Genomic DNA, 21946 nt, shown 5'->3' with positions numbered 1-21946 from the left:
GCATTTCCCTGTCTCTCTTTCTTCCTCTGTATCTCCTGACTGACATTTACAGGGAACAGATGGTGCTTGTGGAGGAGGGGGTTCAGGCTAGAGGCAGTGGAAATGCAATAGTGTCACCACCAGGGGCCCTTTGAAGGATAGGACTAATGACCAGCTGCCCCCCTGTCTCTGTCCCCGTCTCACCCTGACACACATCCAAGCACAGGGTGACCATGTCAGCCAAGAGACACGTGACGCCAAAGAGGCATTCTCACTTCCTATTTGGCCCTGTCAATATCCTGCAATGTGAGCATCTGCATCGGGACCTAGTCTTTACAAGTGCAGTGGAGCCAGCTGTTGCTGTCTCTTATCCTCCTATTAAGATTCGGTCAGAGCCAAGGCAGGAAGGGGGACAGGGTGTCAGCACAAACGCGGCATGGCTTTGCTGACATATACTCACCCGAGACGCCTCCCGTCACCTTGGAAACTTGGCCTCTACTCCTGCAGCTCTGGCTGTGGCTCCATCCATCCAACCGCCTCCCTCACACCGTGGTCGAGAGCAGCCTTCTTTTCACAGTGTATGGGGGAGTCTTCCTGGGGTCCTTTCCTTTACTTGCCCGATCAAAGTTTCCATTGTGCGGGTAAGGAGGAGGCTTGCGGCCCCTGGGCCCTGGAACTCTCCCTGGGCCATGAGGGGCCACCTGGCCCTGGGTTAGCCCCAGTGATTTAGCAGATGTTGGCCTCAGCCCCTCCACCCTGGTCTGGGTCTCAGGGTCTCTGGGTTGGCTGACAGGGAGAGGCTCCACCATGGGTGGCCCTGCTTGGGTCGATATGGTGACAGAAAGACCAAGGGCAGAGGGATGAGGAGGGGGACTACTTTTTTTGGGGGAAAGCCCAAGGTTGTGAAAGAGAGTAGGGTTGAGGGGGTAATGTAGACTGCTCTTTTTGGGGTAAGAAGCAGGATTGTGTGGGTAACGCTGACTCTTGACTGAGGGAGCAGGGGTGTTGGGGTGAGGTGGGTTGGTACTGAGGGGGGAAAGAACAGGGGTGGGAGGGCAAACAGGGCTACTCCTATGAGGGCTGGGAGCAGGTTGGTGGGGGAGGCAGACCGGGCTGGAGGCAGGGTTGTGAGGCTGATGTGAGTTAGTCCTGATGGGGGAAGACAGAGCTGCTTCCCCCTGCCTGGCCTCCACACCCCTGAGCCTCTGGTGGCTGCTGCCCTTCGCCACTCCACTGGAGCTGGAGGTGGAGCTGCTGTCGATGGGCAGGCTGGGGCTGGCCTCCTCTTCACTCAGGTCAATGGATGAGGTCAGCAGCTCAATTTGCTGTACCACCTGTGAGAGGGATTAGGCTACACGGTCAGAGATGGGGCTGGAGAGATGGGAAGAAAATGAGACTGGAGAAAAAGTTTGATCTGCCTCAACCTTTGTTCTGTGTGCTCGTGCTGTTGCTAAACAAATTGTTTTTCTCACTTAACTATTCAAATTCGTTGGTGTCTTCCTTCAGGTCCCTGACCTTCTGGTCTGGGAAGAGATTTTCCGTGACCACACTACAACAGCATTGCTGGATGTTTCTCCACACATTTATTCAACTTTCTAACATTTACAATACCCTCGCTCTCAGGCTGCACTGATGCTGAGAGGGGCCGATTTACATGTCACTTTTACAGGATGAGAGGCAAGGTTAAGGCATTTCCATAAATGGATTAAAAGCATGGTTCCAGCTGCTCCCCTTTCAGCATCTGGTGGTGGAGGGACTGGAGAGGAGAGGGTACCACTGCTGAGCATCACTTTCAACCATTGCATACATTAGGTAAATAGAGCATAGCGAACGCCACTTCCTACCTTTAAAAATTCAGTGAAAACTTCACCTCTGTGCTGTTTCATAGAAAGACTGTCACACTGTGGTGGATAGATACTTTGCAAGCAGTGATTCTGAGTGCAGGAATAACAGTGTATATCAATGTAGACGCCTCTTTAATGTATGTAAAAGTAACAAAGTAGGGACTGGGATTATGGTCTTTCTGGAACATGCAAAAATAGCCCACGGTACAACTGCTCTTTAACAGTCCCTTCAGGACCTGAAATAGCGTGATAATTTGTTTATACGAATATCAAAGGAACATCAAAAGAACCTAGCTGGAATATCTTGGAGGCTAAATGACAATACCAGGATCTCTCTCTCCCTCAGAAACAACTTAAAATCCTTGCATCAAAGACAGACCCTAGCTGTAACTTATAGGCAAACAGAAATGTCTTTACCTCCTTCATCTCCTGATGGATGTCCTTCAGGCCTCCTAGAACCTCCTCCAAGTTCTCCACCACTTTCCGGATCTGATCCCGGACCACCTTCTGGTGCTTCTTTGACCCAGTCAGGCCTGACCCACTCCTGGAGCCCTGGTCACCACTGGGGGGCCTGGTCTGGACGTCCTCTGGGGCGGGACAGGGCTTACTGGGACTCTGCTGAGGTTTGAGAGTGGGACCTCCCATATCTCTCTGAGGAACCTCTGTGGAGAAGATGACCTCATGCAGAGAGCTGGGTCCATTGTAACCCTCCACAGGTCTAGTCAAGTCTTTCTGGTGTAATTTGGTCTCTAGTCCGCTTACTGGTCTAGTCAAGTCTTTCTGGTGTAATTTGGTCTCTGGTCCGCTTACAGGTCTAGTCAAGTCTTTCTGGTGTAATTTGGTCTCTGGTCCGCTTACAGGTCTAGTCAAGTCTTTCTGGTGTAGTTTGGTCTCTGGTCCGCTTACAGGTCTAGTCAAGTCTCTCTGGCTGTTTCGGACATTCTTTTTGTTGGAACTCAAGGTGGAACTGAAACTCTGGTGTCTTGGTAAGCCCTGTGTGGCTGTGGCTGAATCCACCCAGCTGGATGTATGAAGGTCTTTCTGACAAGTCTGTCTAGAATAGCCCCAAAGCTGGTCCTCCAAACAAACAGGCACTTTACAGCCGTCTTGACCTTTGAACTGTGTTGGCGGAGCGGGGCAGAGGACGGGGGCCTTCACGTACTTCCTGACTGAAGGGTGTGGTAAAGTCTGGCGGGGGTTCCCAACAAAGGAGCATTCTGTGTAGTGGTCCCTGACAGATGACCTGTGTCTCAGGCCTGGCTCTGGAGACTGGCCATGGCCCCACCTGGAAGGACTGCCCGCTTGGCTGCTCAAATCTGGCTGCACATGATGCTCCCACAAGCCGAAGTGCTGTCTCCTAGCCTCCAGACCCAGTTCATTCAAATGGGGACCCGTCCTTTCCTTCCCATGTATGTTGTTCATCACCTCTTGTGATGTAAAGCCTACCTCCTTGGCTCTGTTGGGATAGGTAAGGTTGGCGTCAGCCCGCCTGCGCTGCCCATTGAGTCCCATTTTACTGTGGTGGGCCCTGAGTCCATTGTGAAGCCAGAGGTCGAGATGAGGGTTGCTGTGTTGAACGCCTCTGTGCTCCCCAGGCGCTCTGGTGTCTGAGAACATGATAGAAGCAGTCCAGCAGTCCCAGAGAAAGACTCCTTAAAGAATGAGCTTTTCCTCCAGCTTCCCGCCCTTGCCATTCACATGGAATGTTTTTCTCATTGACTTCTCTCTCTCCTGCTCTTTCCCTCTTTCTCCCCAAAAATGTATTCCGCTTATTTCTCCTTAGACCCCCACCCACTTGCTCCCTTTTCCTGTCCAAGCCTGTGTCTCCCTCTCACTCGCTTTCCCTCCCTGCATCTCTGGCTCAGTTGCTGTGGCACGCTTCCTGTCTCTCCCCCTCTCTCACTCATTCCCCCTCCCGCCCGCACTGCGCTGTCTCCCTTTCTCGCTCTTTCTTCCTCCCACTCTTTCTCACTGCTGTACCTCTCTCTTTCTCCCTCTGTCGCTCTCTCTCTCTCTGTCTGTCTGTCTCTCTCTTGCCCCTTATATCCCGCTTGTGGAGGGAGACTAGTGGAACTTCAATCAAGATTCCTGTTTTTTAATCCCTGGTAGACGCTGTGTCTCCGCGTGAGCCTCCCCACTCCAGCTCTCATCTGATTACTCCTGTTCTGGCTCAGCAGTCCATAGCAACACTGCACCCATAGCATACAGCAGTTAGTTACACAAGCATAAAAAAACCCTGACCAGGTACAAGCTGTAACACACCTCCCCCAGCCTGTTAGCTAAAGTACTGCCACCAATGGAGCCGAGGCACCTCTTATTGTTTCATCTTATTTTCTGCTTCTCTGACTTCTATTTGTTCCAATTATGCAGTGGCAGCTGCTATTTGCAGCTCAATTCAAATCCCATCTTGGCATGGCAACTGTCTGGTTTAGTTGGCATGTGTCTGACAAGCCCAGAGATGCCTCCTAGGTGTCTGTTTACTCACCGTGCAGCTCCCTCCTTGGATGCACCCTAAATGAGACAATGACAGTCACTGAGAACACTGACAGTGGCTGTCACTCGGGAAGAATAGTTTCAGCATTTGCCACAAACTTACTCAGCACAACAAACTACTCATGTGGAATCCCCTTTAGTGGCAATAGGAAAATTAATGGAGAAATACTGCAGAAAGACCATGACATGGTCTAATAAATACATGTACTCAAAGTGATGGGGGTTAATCCCCATTCCAGGGTAAGAAGATTCCTTCTCAAAACGTGAGCGCCTGTGCTTAGTTGACCACTGCTGTGTGGATAACAACTAACTCTGGAAGTAATAGAGGGGGCTGTCTTAATCCCTCTAAAGCTCTACTTGAACATGGTTTACGCTCTTTCCCATTCCCCAGCTGCTTCCAATTGCTGTTTCCTTTGTTTCAGTGAACACCTCTGCTGCACAATCACTCCATTCCCCATTGTTCACAAGGTCACTCGCGAACGTAAACAGATCCCCAAAAATGCACACACCTGGATTGTAGTGCTCTCGTGTGCTGAACTTTAGTCATCATGTAGCTACCTCTGATTAAAACTCTCTAATTCCAACCAATCACCATCCCACTGTGTGTGGACCATAAATAACGTCCAGGCAGCGAAATGCACAATGGTAGCTCATTTTAAAGTCAACGTGGAATAATAAGTATGTGTCGCAGTTGCTCGTCTCACAGCAGTCGACGTACGGTGGAGCCCAGTTAGAGACCTTCACTCCATCCATTACGGTAATGTGTGTGCTTATAGAGCCACCCCAGCTTTACAGGACTACATAGTAACAGAGCCACAGTAGACTAGCTACAGTGCATTCGGAAAGTATTCAGACCCCTTCTCTTTTTCCACATTTTGTTATATTACAGCCTTATTCTAAAATGGATGAAAAAAAATATAAATCCTCATCAATCTACACACAATACATTTTTGCAAATGTATTAAAAATTAAAAACAGAAACCTTATTTACATAAGTATTCAGACCCTTTGCTATGAGACTCGAAATTGAGCTCAGGTGCATCCTGTTTCCATTGATCATCCTTGAGATGTTTCTACAACTTGATTGGAGTCCACCTGTGGTCAATTCAATTGATTTGAAAGGCACACACCTGTCTACATAAGGTCCCATCTCTGCAGCAATCCACCAATCAGGCCTTTATGGTAGAGTGGCCAGACGGAAACCACTCCTCAGTGAAAGGCACATGACATCCCGCTTGGAGTTTGCCAAAAGGCTCCTAAAGGACTGTCAGACCATCAGACACAAAATTCTCTGGTCTGATGAAACCAAGATTGAACTCTTTGGCCTGAATGCCAAGACTCACGTCTGGAGGAAACCTGGCACCATCCCTACAGTGAAGCATGGTGGTGGCAGCATCATGCTGTGGGGATGTTTTTCAGTGGCAGGGACTGGGAGACTAGTCAGGATCAAGGGAAAGATGAACGGAGCAAAGTACAGAAAGATCCTTGATGAAAACCTGCTCCAGAGCGCTCAGGACCTCAGACTGGGGAGAAGGTTCACCTTCCAACAGGACAACGACCCTAAGCACACAGCCAAGACAACGCAGGAGTGGCTTCGGGACAAGTCTCTGAATGTCCTTGAGTGGCCCAGCCAGAGCCCGGACTTGAACCCAATCGAACATCTCTGGAGAGACCTGAAAATAGCTGTGCAGCTATGCTCCCCATCCAACCTGACAGAGCTTGAGAGGATCTGCAGAGAATGGGAGAAACTCCCCAAATACAGGTGTTTCAAGTTTGTAGCATCATACCCAATAAGACTCAAGGTTGTAATCGCTGCCAAAGGTGCTTCAACAAAGTACAGAGTAAAGGGTCTGAATACTTATGTAAATGTGATATTTACGTTTTTTATTTTTGAATAAATTAGCAAACATGCCTAAAAACCTGTTTTTGCTTTGTCATTATGGGCTTTTGTGTGTAGATTGATGAGGGAACAAAACAATTTAATACATTTTAGAATAAGGCTGTAACATAACAAAATGTGGAAAAAGTCAAGGGGTCTGAATACTTTCCGAAAGCACTGAATATCCTGGTGGAGCTTCTGCCTCTGTATACACGGCACAGAGACATCAGAGAGAAGCAGAAGCAGGTTATGTAAGAGTATGGTGGAGATATTCCTCTAGAGCGGTGAAAAAAGGGTTTCAGTCACAGTCTGAAGCACCCAAGGGCATGTTGGTAACTTTATATAGGCACTTGATGATTCAAGAGCAACACAGTATAGCAACTATTGAACTTTTTGTTGCTGTCTTAGAGAATGACTCATTACAATAGGAAAAAAAGCAGTATTTTTGTAAGTAACCATTGAAGTGACTGAATTCCCTCAGTTCTTATTCAAGCACTGTCATTCCTGAGTCCATCAGGAGGTCTTGCCACTGTGTAAAATAATATGTTGGTCGGTTCCTGTGTATTTTTTGTTTTTGTTTGGATATCTTCAGGCTTACATCTTTGAAATAACCCGTCAGTCAGGTGCACTCAGAGGATTCACTAGAGCAAGAGGAAAAGAAGACAGGGGGTTTGAAAGACTGACTTCCAAGTTCCAGGTAACTGTCATAGCTCCAATTGCCAGAGGGGATAGCCTCTTTAAGCATAAAGGATGAGGCAGAGTTCACAAAATAAAAGCAAATATAGCCGTTTTCTAACCCAGGATCTACATAGAAAAGAAACTCAAGCATGTAGGAAACTCAATAACAATTCAGCATATGAACTGGAATGTAGTGCTGTGTAGCTCATACATGAAGTAAAAGTGCTCTGTGGATTTCTGAGATTCGCTTGTATATAAGAGACAATACTGCAGGTGCATTACCTTTTCAGGACATTAAAATGATAGCTCATTACGATCCATAAATGGAAAAGATAAGCATTGAAAAAAAGTCACATTTGACATGCCTATCTTTCCCATTCATTTGATATTGAGGCATAGCTGGAGCTACACAACAGATGGTGTGGGACTCATGACATTCAACCACTTTTGAGGTCTGAAAATATCTGAAAAACTTTGATTTTGGAGTGATCTATCCCTTTGAAAACTCATCTCTATGGATGCAGTTCATTAGGATGCCAAGCTGTGATGTGTCTGGTGTTTGGGACAGGGTTGGGGTAGATAGACTCTTTCCATACATACAGTATAGTTAACACAAGGCCTGAGTGGATGTGAGTGGACTGACTAATGATGTCTTCACAGGCCTGCATGGTTCAGCTGCCTCCCTTCTTAAGATGCAGGACTTCTCCTTTGTAGTTGGTTCATTATGTAAAAATTATAATAAAGCCTTAATGGAAGGCAGCTTCATACCAAAATGTATTAAAGTTCACATTAATATCCACTTTGATAATCAAGTCAGGGACTGGCAGGTCCAAAGTTTAATTTTCAGCCAGACCATTGAAGCAAGTCACACTGGGGAGAAAAACAACATTAATAGGTATCAGAGGAGGCTGGTGGGAGGAACTATAGGAGGACAGGCTCATTAATGGCTGGAATGGAATCGATGGAACGGAGTCAAACACGTTGCTTCCATATGTTTGGTATCATTCCATTGATTCCATTCCAGCCATGGTCCTCTGTAGCTCAATTGGTAGAGCATGGCGCTTGTAACGCCAGGGTAGTGGGTTCGATCCCCGGGACCACCCATACGTAAAAATGTATGCACACATGACTGTAAGTCGCTTTGGATAAAAGCGTCTGCTAAATGGCATATTATTATTATTATTATATTATTACAATGAGCCCATCCTCCTATAGCTCCTCCCACCAGCCTCCACTGATAGGTATACAGTATACAATAGGTATATACAGAATTCTTTAGAAATGTGTGCCAGCCATTTTCTGCTAGGCTTCAATGTCTAATTCTCTGTCCACCCTGAAAGAGAATTGTATCTTATTAGGATTCAGAAAATGATTGGACACTTACCAGTACCCTTTCAAGTCTTCACAATCATTCCTTTACATGTCAAAAATGCCTTGAATGGCTAATCTAGCCTGACACTGTCTTTCGGAAATGATCAAAACCAATAGCTAAGAATGAATTCACACAGCTGGCATTCGAGGTAGATGATAAAAGCGCTTCCCATTCACAAGCTGATAGAAAATGTATTTCCTGAATCCTGACCAAGGTAGAATTACTGTAGCCATGTCATTGCTAAGGGGAAAGCTTCATTTCCGCTCCATTGGCCTCCAGCTTTACCTTTGACCTGGGCACGCCTGTTTGGAAATTAATTAAGAGGGAAAAAAGGACCCAAAACAAAATTGTTTGTCAGATAGGAAGTTAGGCTTGTGTTTAGTTTGGGAACATGGCTAACAATATCCTGACCGGGCGGAAGGGATTTTCCTGACCCAATCCAGGTCAGACGCACACAGATTATGTTCTGATCTAGCTGCTGAAACAGCATTAAGCTGGAAAAGGAGTGGTGCTTTATCAAGAAAAAACAAACAATTTATTGATGTAAAAAAAACTAGTATTCATGTATATTTGTCATGTCTAATACGGACAATGCACACTAAAACAAACCTATGTACAACAATGTATAGCGAAGAATAAAAAAAAACACTTCACAATCCATTACTTAAAATAATGTATATTTTGTGAGCTAATGTAAAATGTATAAAGCACATGAATTGGTCCATATTTAATCCTCTAACATTGGGTCCAATTCTAGTAAGTGTGTCATGAGCACAAGCTCTCAGACTTAAACCTGAGAAGTGTTGAGATTGGAAAGAATGGCATCTTTGACATTTAAGAACTAAGGTATCTCAAGTATTCTGGGACTTCCATTTTCTAGTCCTGTGAGCATTCACTTAATACAACTCCCCCAGACGTAGGAGGATGAAGTCAAATGGAGACTACATCATGAAATAAATGGAGGGAATAAAAAAAATATATAGAATGTTACATTTGAAAACAATCTTTATCAAGTTCATACCGGTTTCCCTAAAGGTCCTTCTCATGATTGCTGAGATTGCTTATCTCTCCCTTTCCTCTCTTTGGCAGAACTGCTACAGTACAGACCAGGGAGGTTTCTGTGACAGAGTAGAGAGAGACACAGCAGATCCTGGAGAACACAGCGCTCATTACAACTCTGCTGCAGCTCTTAACCGGTGTACACTGTCACTGAGAATACTAAATGAGGCCACAGCGCAAACAGTCTCCTAGACAGGCTCTGGCCGTACAAAAACACACATATAGGCCGAGAAAATAAAACAACATCCATTATGTGCAGGGTAGTAGTATATAACAAACTAAACAACAATCTAAATTGTTCATTAAAAAACAACTTCACTCCCAAATAGGACTTGCATCAAGCAGAGATGTGATCTCAATCACATTAAATGAGGCTGGGGTGTTGGAGTGGATTAGCTGTAGGTAGGCTATTATTGGCCTGGAGTGGGGGGATAATTCATGGAAGGTACAATCCGGTATTGTTTTAGTCTCTGCTCTAATCCATACCATGTTACGTGACGAAACAGCCTAGGCCTCACCAACAAAGGCAACCTACTTCCCTTTCCCATATCCTCCAGTCAGTAACATTGACATGACTGTATATGGAGAGTCTCTCTCGGCTGCGCAGAAATCAAAGTGTTTTCTGGGCGGGGGTTTCGGTACAGCTCAGATGAAGTTAAAGAGCTGATGAGTCAGCAGCTCAGTGACAATTAGGGTGCACGGCACAATCAACTTCCTCCATGTTTATAGCCCCATGACCCAAATTACAAGCTCTTTGGTGTGCTAGCAATAATTAGGGCCAAAGCAGGCTACAGGTATTTTGATCCAAACACAGTGCAGACTTCCTTAGGATATGGAGTGTAAATGTGATGCTGAAACTGGATTATTGGTCTGTTGCGTTAATTATTGCAAAACAACCACAGTACTGTTTTAACCTCAAGTAGCATTCCTGTCTAACAACAGAGTCCCTTATCGTTGTCCTGAAGTAGGTTAAAATCTACTATTGTCCTCTTCGCTCTGAAAGCATTTCAGCCCATTAAATTCACTACTCATACATATGATCTTCAGGCTGTGTTTGGGAGACCTTCCAGGGGGACAGACAGCCATTGAAAAAAGAGGGGGGGGGGGTCAAAGGTTGCCCTCGTCCAGCATCTTGTTGACACCGTCGCAGATCCTCTGCAGGTGGCTGCGGTACACCTCGGAGGGGCCGTAGAGAGCCGCCAGGAAGTCACAGTCGGCGAAGTGGTTGAACACGTGGTTGACCCGCGAGTGGCTCTTGGCTGTCAGGTGGCGGTTGATTGCCTGGTGCAGCAGCTCCCGGCACTCGTTCAGGATGGCGCTCATCACACGCCGGTCGAATGTGAATTCGATCTGGTGGAAGCTGACGGCCGTCATGGCCAGTGTGTGGACCTTCTTCCTGGAAAGGAGACGTGGACATTGTTGTTATGCATGATGGCTTAGGTACAGTCGATGGCAAAGGACATGCCATTGCTTTTTTTCCCAGCCCAACACAATGATTGGTTTCATTAAGGCTGGAATAAAAACCAGTGCAAATTACAACCTCAACATCCAGGGCTGGCAACCCTAATCAAAGACTATTATACTCCCGTTAAAGATGCACTCCAGGATCTTAAGCATAACACATTTGTAACATCTAGTACGAATTGGATGATGTAGTACACAAAAAAACAGGAACCACTTTTGGCTCATGAGCACCACTTTCAAAATTACTGGCTGAAATTATACAAAAGTTTGAGAGTGCATCTTTAATGCTATCTACAGCCATAATTATTAAATACATAATCAATCATATATCATGTAATCATATAGCATAATCAACCTGAAGCCCTCGACCAGCACCAGTTCCTCCCCGTTGAACTGGTTGTTGCGGTAGAGGATGCCCAGCTTCACCACCATCTTGATGAGGTCCTTGATGATCTTCTGGGCCTCCTTGCGGTTGCGTGTGTACTCCTTGGTGACGCGGTAGAGCTCGTCCAGCACCTCGCTGCTGGTGTCATCAATGAAGAGGTTGGCCACACTCTTGGTGGCCATCTTGCTCATCAGCTTCTTCTGGGCCTGAAGGGCCAGGGTCTTAGTACTGAAGGAGTCCATGATGACGTCTGGAGCGAGGGATGAGGAGAGAGAGAGAAGAGAGGAGAGGAGAGGTTATACAGATGCACACTCACTAGAAATTATGTTTGGCTGCTTTTCCTCCACTCTGCGGTCTGACTCATCCCAAACCATCTCAATCTCTGATAGTCCCACTAAGCCCAAACCTTCCATTCCTGTGGCAGTCCTCATGAGAGCCAGTTTCATCATAGTGCTTGATGGTTTTTGCAACTGCACTTGAAGAAACTTTCAAAGTTCTTGAAATGTTCCGTATTGACTGACCTTCATGTCTTAAAGTAATGATGGACTGTCGTTTCTCTTTGCTTATTTGAGCTGTTCTTGCCATAATACAGACTTGGTCTTTTACCAAATAGGGCTATCTTCTGGTATACCCCCCCCCCCTACCTTGTCACAACACAACTGATTGGCTCAAACACATTAAGGAGGAAATAAATTCCACAAATTAACTTTTAAGAAGGCACACCTGTTAATTGAAATGCATTCCAGGTGACTACCTCATGAAGCTGGTTGAGAGAATGCCAAAAGTGTGCAAAGCTGTCATCAAGGCAAAGGGTGGCTATTTGAAGAATCTCAAATATAAAATATATTTTGATTTGTTTAACACTTCTTTGGTTACTACATGATTCCATATGTGTTATTTAATCATTTTGATGTCTTCACTATTATTCTACAATGTCAATTTTTTTTACAAATAAAGAAAAACCCTTGAATGAGTAGGTGTGTCCAAACTTTTGACTGGTAGTGTAGTTGAATGGAAACGTACCGTAGTAGGCAATTGTCACATCTATATTCTCTGCTCTATGTCTAAATGTCGACAAAAAAAGTAATAAAATCACTGGACAAGTTAATGGAAACATATCTAGTGAAACCTGATAGTGGATTTTCTTAATGTTTTATTACATACAGGGAGGAAATAACAGATGTTTATCTGGATACATTCATGACAACATATGGGAAACATGTTTGCCTTTTACATTTTTTGTGCCAGCAGATGATCCAAAATCATAAGCCAAAGCACAGAGAGAGAATCTGGCACACATTTTCATTCATGGGCAATAAAGATAAAACACCAGGTAAAAAAAACCTAGGTGTCATTTTAGATTTTGAACTCAATTTTGAATCACACATTAGGAATGTGACCAAAATAGCTTTTTACCACCTGAGGAACATTGCCAAGGTGTGGCCGTTTCTATCTCTGGCTGAAACAGAGAGACTCATCCATGCTTTTATTACAAGCAGGCTTGACTACTGTAATGCTCTCCTGTCTGGTCTACCCAAGAAAGCTATTGGTCAACTGAAAAACATACAGAATGCTGCAGCACGTGTACTGACCAAGACTAGAGCACACATTACACCGGTTTTAAAGGCTCTGCACTGGCTACATTTTACGATTATTCTATTGGTTTTTAAATCAATCCACCATTGTGCACCCCAATACATGTCAGATGTGCTTTTGAGTGGTGTACCCAGTAGGTCCCTCAGGTCCTCTGGCACTGGCCTTTTAACTATCCCAAAGCCTAGGACCAAGAGGCATGGAGAAGCAGCCTTTAGTTACTATGCCCCCAGCCTCTGGAATAGCCTGAGAACCTGAGGGGGGCCGAAACTGTGGACATATTTAAAAGAGATGCTAAAACACAACTTTTTAGCTTTGCTTTTCCTTAGGGTGCTTTTTTTTGTTTCAGTTTGTTGTGTAGTAAAATATTTGTTTTTATTTTCATTGTTTTTGTTTTTTCCTGTGAAGCACATTGCATTGCATCCATGTCTGAAATGTGCTATATACATAAAGCTTGATTTGATTTGCAGTTCTGCAAAGTAGCCAATGATAGGACTGTCTCTTTAACTACCGGCTGAATACACATTTAGAACACAAAATAGGTTTTTGTGTGAGGAATGGAAAGGGAAGGGGATACCTAGTCAGATGTACAACTGAATGCATTCAACCAAAATGTGTCTTCAGCATTTAACCCAACCCCTCTGAAATCAGAGAGATGCGGGGGGCTGCCTTAAATCGACGTCCACGGCGCCCGGGGAGCAGTTGTTGTTGCGGGTTAACTGCCTTGCTCAAGGGCAGAACAGCAGTTTTTTTTCCACCTTGCCGGCTCAGGGATTCCAACCAGCAACCTTTCGGTTACTGGCCCAATGCTCTTAACCGCTAGGCTACCTGCCGCCTCCGCTAGGCTACCTGCTATCACGCATGTGTGTGCGTATTTGTGAAGAGGCTAGCTCCGAGCTCTGTGTGTGTGTGTGTGTGTGTGTGTGTGTGTGAGTGTCTGTGTTGCCTGCAAAAGGACAATGACTCAGAGGAAGCCTCAACACATTGTGGCAGCTCATAAACAATGGGTCAGGGGGCCACAGGCTTTCACATCTTCTGCATTTCCTCTGCCAGATGAGCCCAGGCCCCAGACATTACAGCAGCAGCGCCGCAACAACAGGAACCCAGGAACAACAGGTTCAGCTTCAGCCTGCCTCAGTCCCTAATGAAGTAGGATGAGGTTGCTGAGGTGAGGTTGCAGGTAAGCAGAGCCTAGATCTGTGCCCATCTCTAGCATGCCACACGTCAGTATGTGCCCGTTAAAGAGAAACATTAAATGCTACATTAGTGTCACCTCTAATATATGTCAGTATCCTAGCAATCAATACTCCTTCCAAGATTAAAACAATGTCAAACCTTTATTAAAATCCTAAATGTGATCGAATGCTAATCCGAGTGTTCATATTCACAAACAGCAATATTTGCAATTTGTTATTACTGTATATAGTGAGGGAAAAAAGTATTTGATCCCCTGCTGAATTTGTACGTTTGCCCACTGACAAAGACATGATCAGTCTATAATTTTAATGGTAAGTTTATTTGAACAGTGAGAGACAGAATAACAACAAAAAAATCAAGAAAAACGCATGTCAAAAATGTTATAAATTGATTTGCATTTTAAATGAGGGAAATAAGTATTTGACCCCTCTGCAAAACATGACTTAGTACTTGGTGGAAAAACCCTTGTTGGCAATCACAGAGGTCAGACGTTTCTTGTAGTTGGCCACCAGGTTTGCACACATCTCAGGAGGGATTTTGTTCCACTCCTCTTTGCAGATCTTCTCCAAGTCATTAAGGTTTCGAGGCTGACGTTTGGCAACTCGAACCTTCAGCTCCCTCCACAGATTTTCTATGGGATTAAGGTCTGGAGACTGGCTAGGCCACTCCAGGACCATCATGTGCTTCTTCTTGAGCCACTCCTTTGTTGCCTTGGCCATGTGTTTTGGGTCATTGTCATGCTGGAATACCCATCCACAACCCATTTTCAATGCCCTGGCTGAGGGAAGGAGGTTCTCACCCAAGATTTGACGGTACATGGCCCCGTCCATCGTCCTTTTGTTGTCCTGTGCCCTTAGCAGAAAAACACCCCCAAAGCATAATGTTTCCACCTCCATGTTTGACGGTGGGGATGGTGTTCTTGGGGTCATAGGCAGCATTCCTCCTCCTCCAAACACGGCAAGTTGAGTTGATGCCAAAGAGCTCGATTTTGGTCTCATCTGACCACAACACTTTCACCCCGTTCTCCTCTGAATCATTCAGCTGTTCATTGGCAAACTTCAGACGGCCCTGTATATGTGCTTTCTTGAGCAGGGGGACCTTGCGGGCGCTAAAGGATTTCAGTTCTTCATGGCGTAGTGTGTTACCAATTGTTTTCTTGGTGACTATGGTCCCAGCTGCCTTGAGATCATTGACAAGATCCTCCCGTGTAGTTCTGGGCTGATTCCTCACCGTTCTCATGATCATTGCAACTCCACGAGGTGAGATCTTGCATGGAGCCCCAGGCCGAGGGAGATTGACAGTTCTTTTGTGTTTCTTCCATTTGCGAATAATCACACAAACTGTTGTCACCTTCTCACCAAGCTGCTTGGCGATGGTCTTGTAGCCCATTCCAGCCTTGTGTAGGTCTACAGTCTTGTCCCTGACATCCTTGGAGAGCTCTTTGGTCTTGGCCATGGTGGAGAGTTTGGAATCTGATTGATTGATTGCTTCTGTGGACAGGTGTCTTTTATACAGTTAACAAGCTGAGATTACGAGCACTCCCTTTAAGAGTGTGCTCCTAATCTCAGCTCGTTACCTGTATAAAAGACACCTGGGAGCCAGAAATCTTTCTGATTGAGAGGGGGTCAAATACTTATTTCCCTCATTAAAATGCAAATCAATTTATAACATTTTTGACATGCATTTTTCTTGATTATTTTGTTGTTATTCTGTCTCTCACTGTTCAAATAAACCTACCATTAAAATTATAGACTGATCATTTCTTTGTCAGTGGGCAAACATACAAAATCAGCAGGGGATCAAATACTTTTTTCCCTCATTGTAGCAGCTGACCGGCTGCAGATGAAATGTGCCTGCTATGTAACTACTGTGATTTCCACTCTTCTCTGTCTTTTCAAGAATAACAAATCGGTCTCCTTTGAGTGTCAGCGGGAGGCTTCCAAGGGAGTACCCATGTCAGAAATCCGACAAGCTGTCCCTGCAACACTGTCAGAGAGAGGGATACTATGCCCCTCTATCAGTGGATGTAAAAACCGCCACTTTGCCTGCCACATTCAATCACAATGTGTCAATGAGAATCTAAACAGGGTTGCTTTGAGGAGAGACGAGTACATCTCACGACACACAAATAACATCTAAAGTTCACGGCTCTCTCTGCTAGAAGTATGAAAAAACATATTCAGTTTATCACAAAACCGGAAAGCAACCTCTGTCCAGTGAAGTCCACAAAGCATATTGCATGTACAGTAACAGACAGTTACATGACCTACAGCATGGTCAACAAGTTCATGTTTCAGACATTTTCGGACCACTAAACAACTACTGATTTAGAACCACAGAGAGTTACCGCAAGTCGCAAAGAAAACAGGAGCTGCATCCATTTCAACTTCAACATCATCAAATCACCTCTGCTTAGTCAAATACAGTGACAACTAAAAGATACCAAAAACTATTTATTCCAATCAACATAAGCTAAATATGATGTGGCTGTCCATGGTTCTGATTTCTGTGTGTGTGTGCGTTCGTGCAAGTAGATGTTGACTCACCCTACTTGTAGAGAAACGCCAATGCCATCCTCCTCTCTTTTATTTTTTGTTGTCCTAGGCTACCTGGCTAAAATGCTTGCTCGCTAGTCTAACTTCCATTCATAGGCAACATTAGCTAGTTAACGTTAGCCTTCTACATCTAGCTACTGTACATATTGAACTTCCATCCTCTCAGACCAGGGGCACAAAAATGTATGCTCTGGCTGGGCCACCCAAGGTCATTCAGAGACTTGTCCCGAAGCCACTCCTGCGTTGTCTTGGCTGTGTGCTTAGGGTCGTTGTCCTGTTGGAAGGTGAACCTTCGCCCCAGTCTGAGGTCCTGAGGGCTCTGGAGCAGGTTCTCTCTGTACTTTGCTCTGTTCATCGTTCCCTCGATCCTGACTAGTCTCCCAGTCCCTGCCGCTGAAAAACATCCCCACAGCAGGAAGCTGCCACCACCATGCTTCACCGTAGGGATGGTATTGGCCAGGTGATGAGCGGTGCCTGGTTTCCTCCAGACGTGATGCTCGGCATTCAGGCCAAAGAGTTAAATGTTGCTTTCATCAGACCAGAGAATCTTGTCTCAGAGTCCTTTAGGTGCCTTTTGGCAAACTCCAAGCGGGCTGTCATGTGCCTTTTACTGAAGAGTTGCTTCCGTCTGGCCACTCCACCATAAAGGCCTGATTGGTGGAGTGCTGCAGAGATGGTTGTCCTTCTGGAAGCTTCTCCCATCTCCACAGAGGAACTCTGGAGCTCTGTCAGAGTGACCATCGGGTTCTTAGTCACCTCCCTGGCCAAGGCCCTTCTCCCCCTATTGCTCAGTTTGGCGGGCGGCCAGCTCTAGGAAGAGTCTTGGTGGTTCCAAACTCCTTCCATTTAAGAATGATGGAGGCCACTGTGTTCTTGGGGACCTTCAATGCTGCAGAATTCTTGCAGGTTTTTTCTCTGACATGCACTGTCCACTGTGGGACCTTATATAGACAGGTGTGTGCCTTTCCAAATCATGTCCAATCAATTTAATTTACCACAGGTAGAGTCCAATCAAGTTGTAGAAATATCTGAAGGATGATCAATGGAAACAGAATGCACCTGAGCTCAATTTCGAGTCTCATAGCAAAGGGTCTGAATACTGTAAATAAGGTATTTCTGTTTTTTATTTTTAAATAAATTCGCAAAAATGTCTAAAAACCTGTTTTGGCTTTGTCATTATGGGGTAGTGTGTGTAGATTGATGAGGGGGGTAAAAATAATTGTATTCATTTTAGAATAAGGCTGTAACGTAACAAAATGTGGAAAAAGTGAAGGGGTCTGAATACTTTCCGAATGCTTTATAGTACTCTCAGGGTACCAAACACTCCAGGATCCGGATCATAAGGGGATATGTGAAAGCATGTTATCTGTATCATGTACGGTTCATGGATCATTAGGTCTTACAGGGGGCATGTATAGGTCTAAAAAGTTCCTAGAATTGCAATGTCATCATGGTTCTCAAAAATGGTTTGTGTTACAAATGTAATAAGCATATCAAACATCCTTCCTCCCAATGAAGTTTCTATGTGAGAATTGCCAGAACAATCTGATTTACCAAAAATATTTTCAGGCTATGCAGGCATGGAATCACCCACAATGGTCATGTAAGATGTAGCCGTGCTTTGTGTCGAGTCTGAACGGATCACCTCACAATCAGCTATTCACATGAAACATTTCCACTGTCTGGTAATGAACAGTATCAATTAGGATTACTGGCTGCTGCAATTTTATCTTTCATCAAGTTGTGTGTTTTTCCCCGTCCTCTCCTCTCTTCTCTTGTGCTGTTGCATAACAGTGGAGGTGCTAATGAGTGCTGGAAACTCAGTTTTGTGTGAGTGTGTGTGTGTGGGGTACATGCGCACATGGTTGTGCAAGTATATATAGTGTTTGAGTACGTCTATTTTGTGTGTGTGTGTGTGTGTGAGCGTGCACATGTGTACAGTATGTATCTCTGTGTGTTTCAAGTTTGAATGTCACATGCACTGTTTCCCTAGTGCGCGCGTGCTGTCGCTCTCTCATCCTCCCACATTGTATCAGGGGTTGTGCACAGAGCCTAATAGGGAGACAATGTGCCTTCACTCACAAACCATTCTTTTTTACAGTCTTCTCAGATCTAAAAGAGCCTGCTGCGGGTTTAATAATTAATGTGGCGTCATAAAATGTATCACAGATTAATAATTGATACAAGCAATAAAAAATATAAAAAATAGACCAAGGTAAGAAGTCTGCCGTGACGCCACAGGTGAACCAGGAACAGGGCTGAGGGGCCAAACTCAAACAGTGTGTTCTATTGTAACATTGTAATGATGTTGATTGTTTTCTGCCCAGGGACTACAGTTGAAAATGAGCTCTCTAGCTAAATCTGGTGCAATGGCATGTTGTACATGGTCCCTGACAAATAAACAAATAAATAAAAAATAAAGAGAAGCAATGTCCCAAAGCTATCTCATGTGTCATTTGTCTCTAGTCTGTTGTATATGGTCTACTTTCTATGAAGGATAGGGAGGATTCACTGCCCTTCCAAGAGGACGCGGACAGACCGTTTCAAGTTTCCTAGGTAACAGCTGAAGCTGCCTGGCCAACTGAACTTTGCAGTCTTGTAATCAGGTGAAACATCTCTGTGCTGCGGTTGTCAATGAGTTAACTTCCATCTCCACAGGAATAATCATACATTTCCAGCAGTGCTTGAGTGGCAGAAATCATGACAAACAGGTTCAACGTAAATTAATGTTAAGGAAATGAAGCTGGCTTCCTGGCCAAAGTGGAGCTCAGTTCTCAGTTAGCTGAGCAACCAAACTGTAGCAGTAACTGACCCACTTGGTTGTCAGCCATAGCCAGCAAGTGTAGCAACCTACATACAGTACAGCTGCAAGAGGTAACTCATTCATGGCCGCAATTCATGCAAACTTTCAGATGATCCTATTATCCATATTGTAAAGATGCAATCATTCACATCAGAAATGAAAACTGTCATTCAAAACTCATACTGTATATTAATATTAATCAAACATAAAGGTAATAAAAATCGAATCTTGAGTTGCAAACTATGCCTATATTCTACAATAACGTAGGCTAATTATTGAAAGTCTAATGACATTACACACCTATTGGGCATCCCCTTCCTTGAGCCAGTTCTGCCACCTCCCACCCCTCCACTGTATTTTCAAAGGACTAGATATTATTGTTTGCTGTGTGTTTCTCAAAGACTTAAATCTTTATCATTCAGTAAAATACCATTAACTTACCTTTCGTTCAAATCAAACCGGATGCGGGGTGTGAGTAAAGAGACCGCGGAGTACAGTGCTACAACTTGACAATTTAATCTAAGCAAAATCTCGAGTCTTCATTATGGCAATCCATAGCAAATCCATGTACAGCTCCATGAATCGGACCTTCGTCTTTCCTCGAGAAAAGGCTCTTCTCAGTTGACTTAATGTAAATGTATGTACTGTTGTGTAAATATTTGAGTGTTTTCTTCTCTCCCTGTTGTAACCCGACTCCTCTTCACAAAAAGTTTCAAACATGAAGGACTTCGAAATTTCAAGATTGATGTTATTATGGACCAATGGAAGAAACCAGTAAGATTGACCAAACCAATCATACTGTGGGAAAATCCCTTTATCGAGTCAACATCCCCCCTCCCATTCTGTTTCCAGTAATTATCGTAATCTAGCTCCGAAATCCAAGGTTGAGAATTTCCCAAATAAAATGGCATTAGGGGAACAATGAGCAGGAACTATGGAGTGTTGGTTAATGTCATAAAGTCCAGTGGACTACACAATTGTTTAATCATAACATTTACATTTTACATTTACATCATTTAGCAGACGCTCTTATCCAGAGCGATTTACAAATTGGTGCATTCACATTATAGCCAGTGGGATAACCACTTTACAATATGTTTTTTTTATTTTTTATTTCTTTGGGGTGGGGTAAGTGTTGGTAGAAGGATTACTTTATCCTATCTCAGGTATTCCTTAAAGAGGTGGGGTTTCAAGTTTCTCCGGAAGGTGGTGAGTGACTCCGCTGTCCTGGCGTCGTGAGGGAGCTTGTTCCACCATTGGGGTGCCAGAGCAGCGAACAGTTTTGACTGGGCTGAGCGGGAACTGTGCTTCCGCAGAGGTAGGGGGGCCAGCAGGCCAGAGGTGGATGAACGCAATGCCCTCGTTTGGGTGTAGGGACTGATCAGAGCCTGAAGGTACGGAGGTGCCGTTCCCCTCACAGCTCCGTAGGCAAGCACCATGGTCTTGTAGCAGATGCGAGCTTCAACTGGAAGCCAGTGGAGTGTGCGGAGGAGCGGGGTGACGTGAGAGAACTTGGGAAGGTTGAACACCAGACGGGCTGCGGCATTCTGGATGAGTTGTAGGGGTTTAATGGCACAGGCAGGGAGCCCAGCCAACAGCGAGTTGCAGTAATCCAGACGGGAGATGACAAGTGCCTGGATTAAGACCTGTGCCGCTTCCTGTGTAAGGCAGGGTCGTACTCTCTGAATGTTGTAGAGCATGAACCTACAGGATCGGGTCACCGCCTTGATGTTAGCGGAGAACGACAGGGTGTTGTCCAGGGTCACGCCAAGGCTCTTCACACTCTGGGAGGAGGACACAACGGAGTTGTCAACCGTGATGGCGAGATCATGGAACGGGCAGTCCTTCCCCGGGAGGAAGAGCAGCTCCGTCTTGCCGAGGTTCAGCTTGAGGTGGTGATCCATCATCCACACTGATATGTCTGCCAGACATGCAGAGATGCGATTCGCCACCTGGTTATCAGAAGGGGGAAAGGAGAAGATTAGTTGTGTGTCGTCTGCGTAGCAATGATAGGAGAGGCCATGTGAGGATATGACAGAGCCAAGTGACTTGGTGTATAGCGAGAATAGGAGAGGGCCTAGAACTGAGCCCTGGGGGACACCAGTGGTGAGAGCACGTGGTGCGGAGACAGATTCTCACCACGCCACTTGGTAGGAGTGACCGGTCAGGTAGGACGCAATCCAAGAGTGAGCCGCGCCGGAGATGCCCAACTCGGAGAGGGTGGAGAGGAGGATCTGATGGTTCACAGTATCAAAGGCAGCAGACAGGTCTAGATGGACAAGAGCAGAGGAGAGAGAGTTAGCTTTAGCAGTGCGGAGAGCCTCCGTGACACAGAGAAGAGCAGTCTCAGTTGAATGACCAGTCTTGAAACCTGACTGGTTTGGATCAAGAAGGTCATTCTGAGAGAGATAGCAAGAGAGTTGGCTAAAGACGGCACGTTCAAGAGTTTTGGAGAGAAAAGAAAGAAGGGATACTGGTCTGTAGTTGTTGACATCAGAGGGATCGAGTGTTGGTTTTTTGAGAAGGGGTGCAACTCTCGCTCTCTTGAAGACGGAAGGGACATAGCCAGCGGTCAAGGATGAGTTGATGAGCGAGGTGAGGTAAGGGAGAAGGTCACCGGAGATGGTCTGGAGAAGAGAGGAGGG

General features: G+C 45.2%; 2 protein-coding genes across 2 annotated transcripts; both read right to left on the bottom strand.

Moving 5' to 3' along the window:
- Positions 1-445: 445 nt before the first annotated feature.
- LOC121532734 (proline-rich protein 36-like) lies at positions 446-3626 on the bottom strand. The gene is made up of 2 exons (XM_041838525.2): positions 2241-3626; positions 446-1313 (listed from the first exon to the last, which is right to left on the bottom strand). Exons 1-2 carry the CDS (start codon positions 3438-3440, stop codon positions 522-524), a joined length of 1992 nt encoding a protein of 663 aa, XP_041694459.2. The 5' UTR covers positions 3441-3626; the 3' UTR covers positions 446-521.
- A 6780-nt stretch (positions 3627-10406) lies between these two features.
- On the bottom strand, positions 10407-20028 carry LOC121533624 (tumor necrosis factor alpha-induced protein 8-like protein 1). The gene is made up of 3 exons (XM_041839737.2): positions 19743-20028; positions 11124-11403; positions 10407-10700 (listed from the first exon to the last, which is right to left on the bottom strand). The coding sequence occupies exons 2-3, from the start codon at positions 11393-11395 to the stop codon at positions 10412-10414; spliced, it is 561 nt and encodes a 186-aa protein (XP_041695671.1). The 5' UTR covers positions 11396-11403; positions 19743-20028; the 3' UTR covers positions 10407-10411.
- Between the last annotated feature and the right edge of the window lie 1918 nt (positions 20029-21946).

The sequence above is a fragment of the Coregonus clupeaformis genome, chromosome 20 (genome assembly GCF_020615455.1).
Source record: "Coregonus clupeaformis isolate EN_2021a chromosome 20, ASM2061545v1, whole genome shotgun sequence".
NCBI lineage: Eukaryota > Metazoa > Chordata > Actinopteri > Salmoniformes > Salmonidae > Coregonus > Coregonus clupeaformis.
The sequence above is the reverse complement of the archived record's forward strand: the minus strand, read 5'-3'. Positions and strand labels throughout refer to the sequence as shown.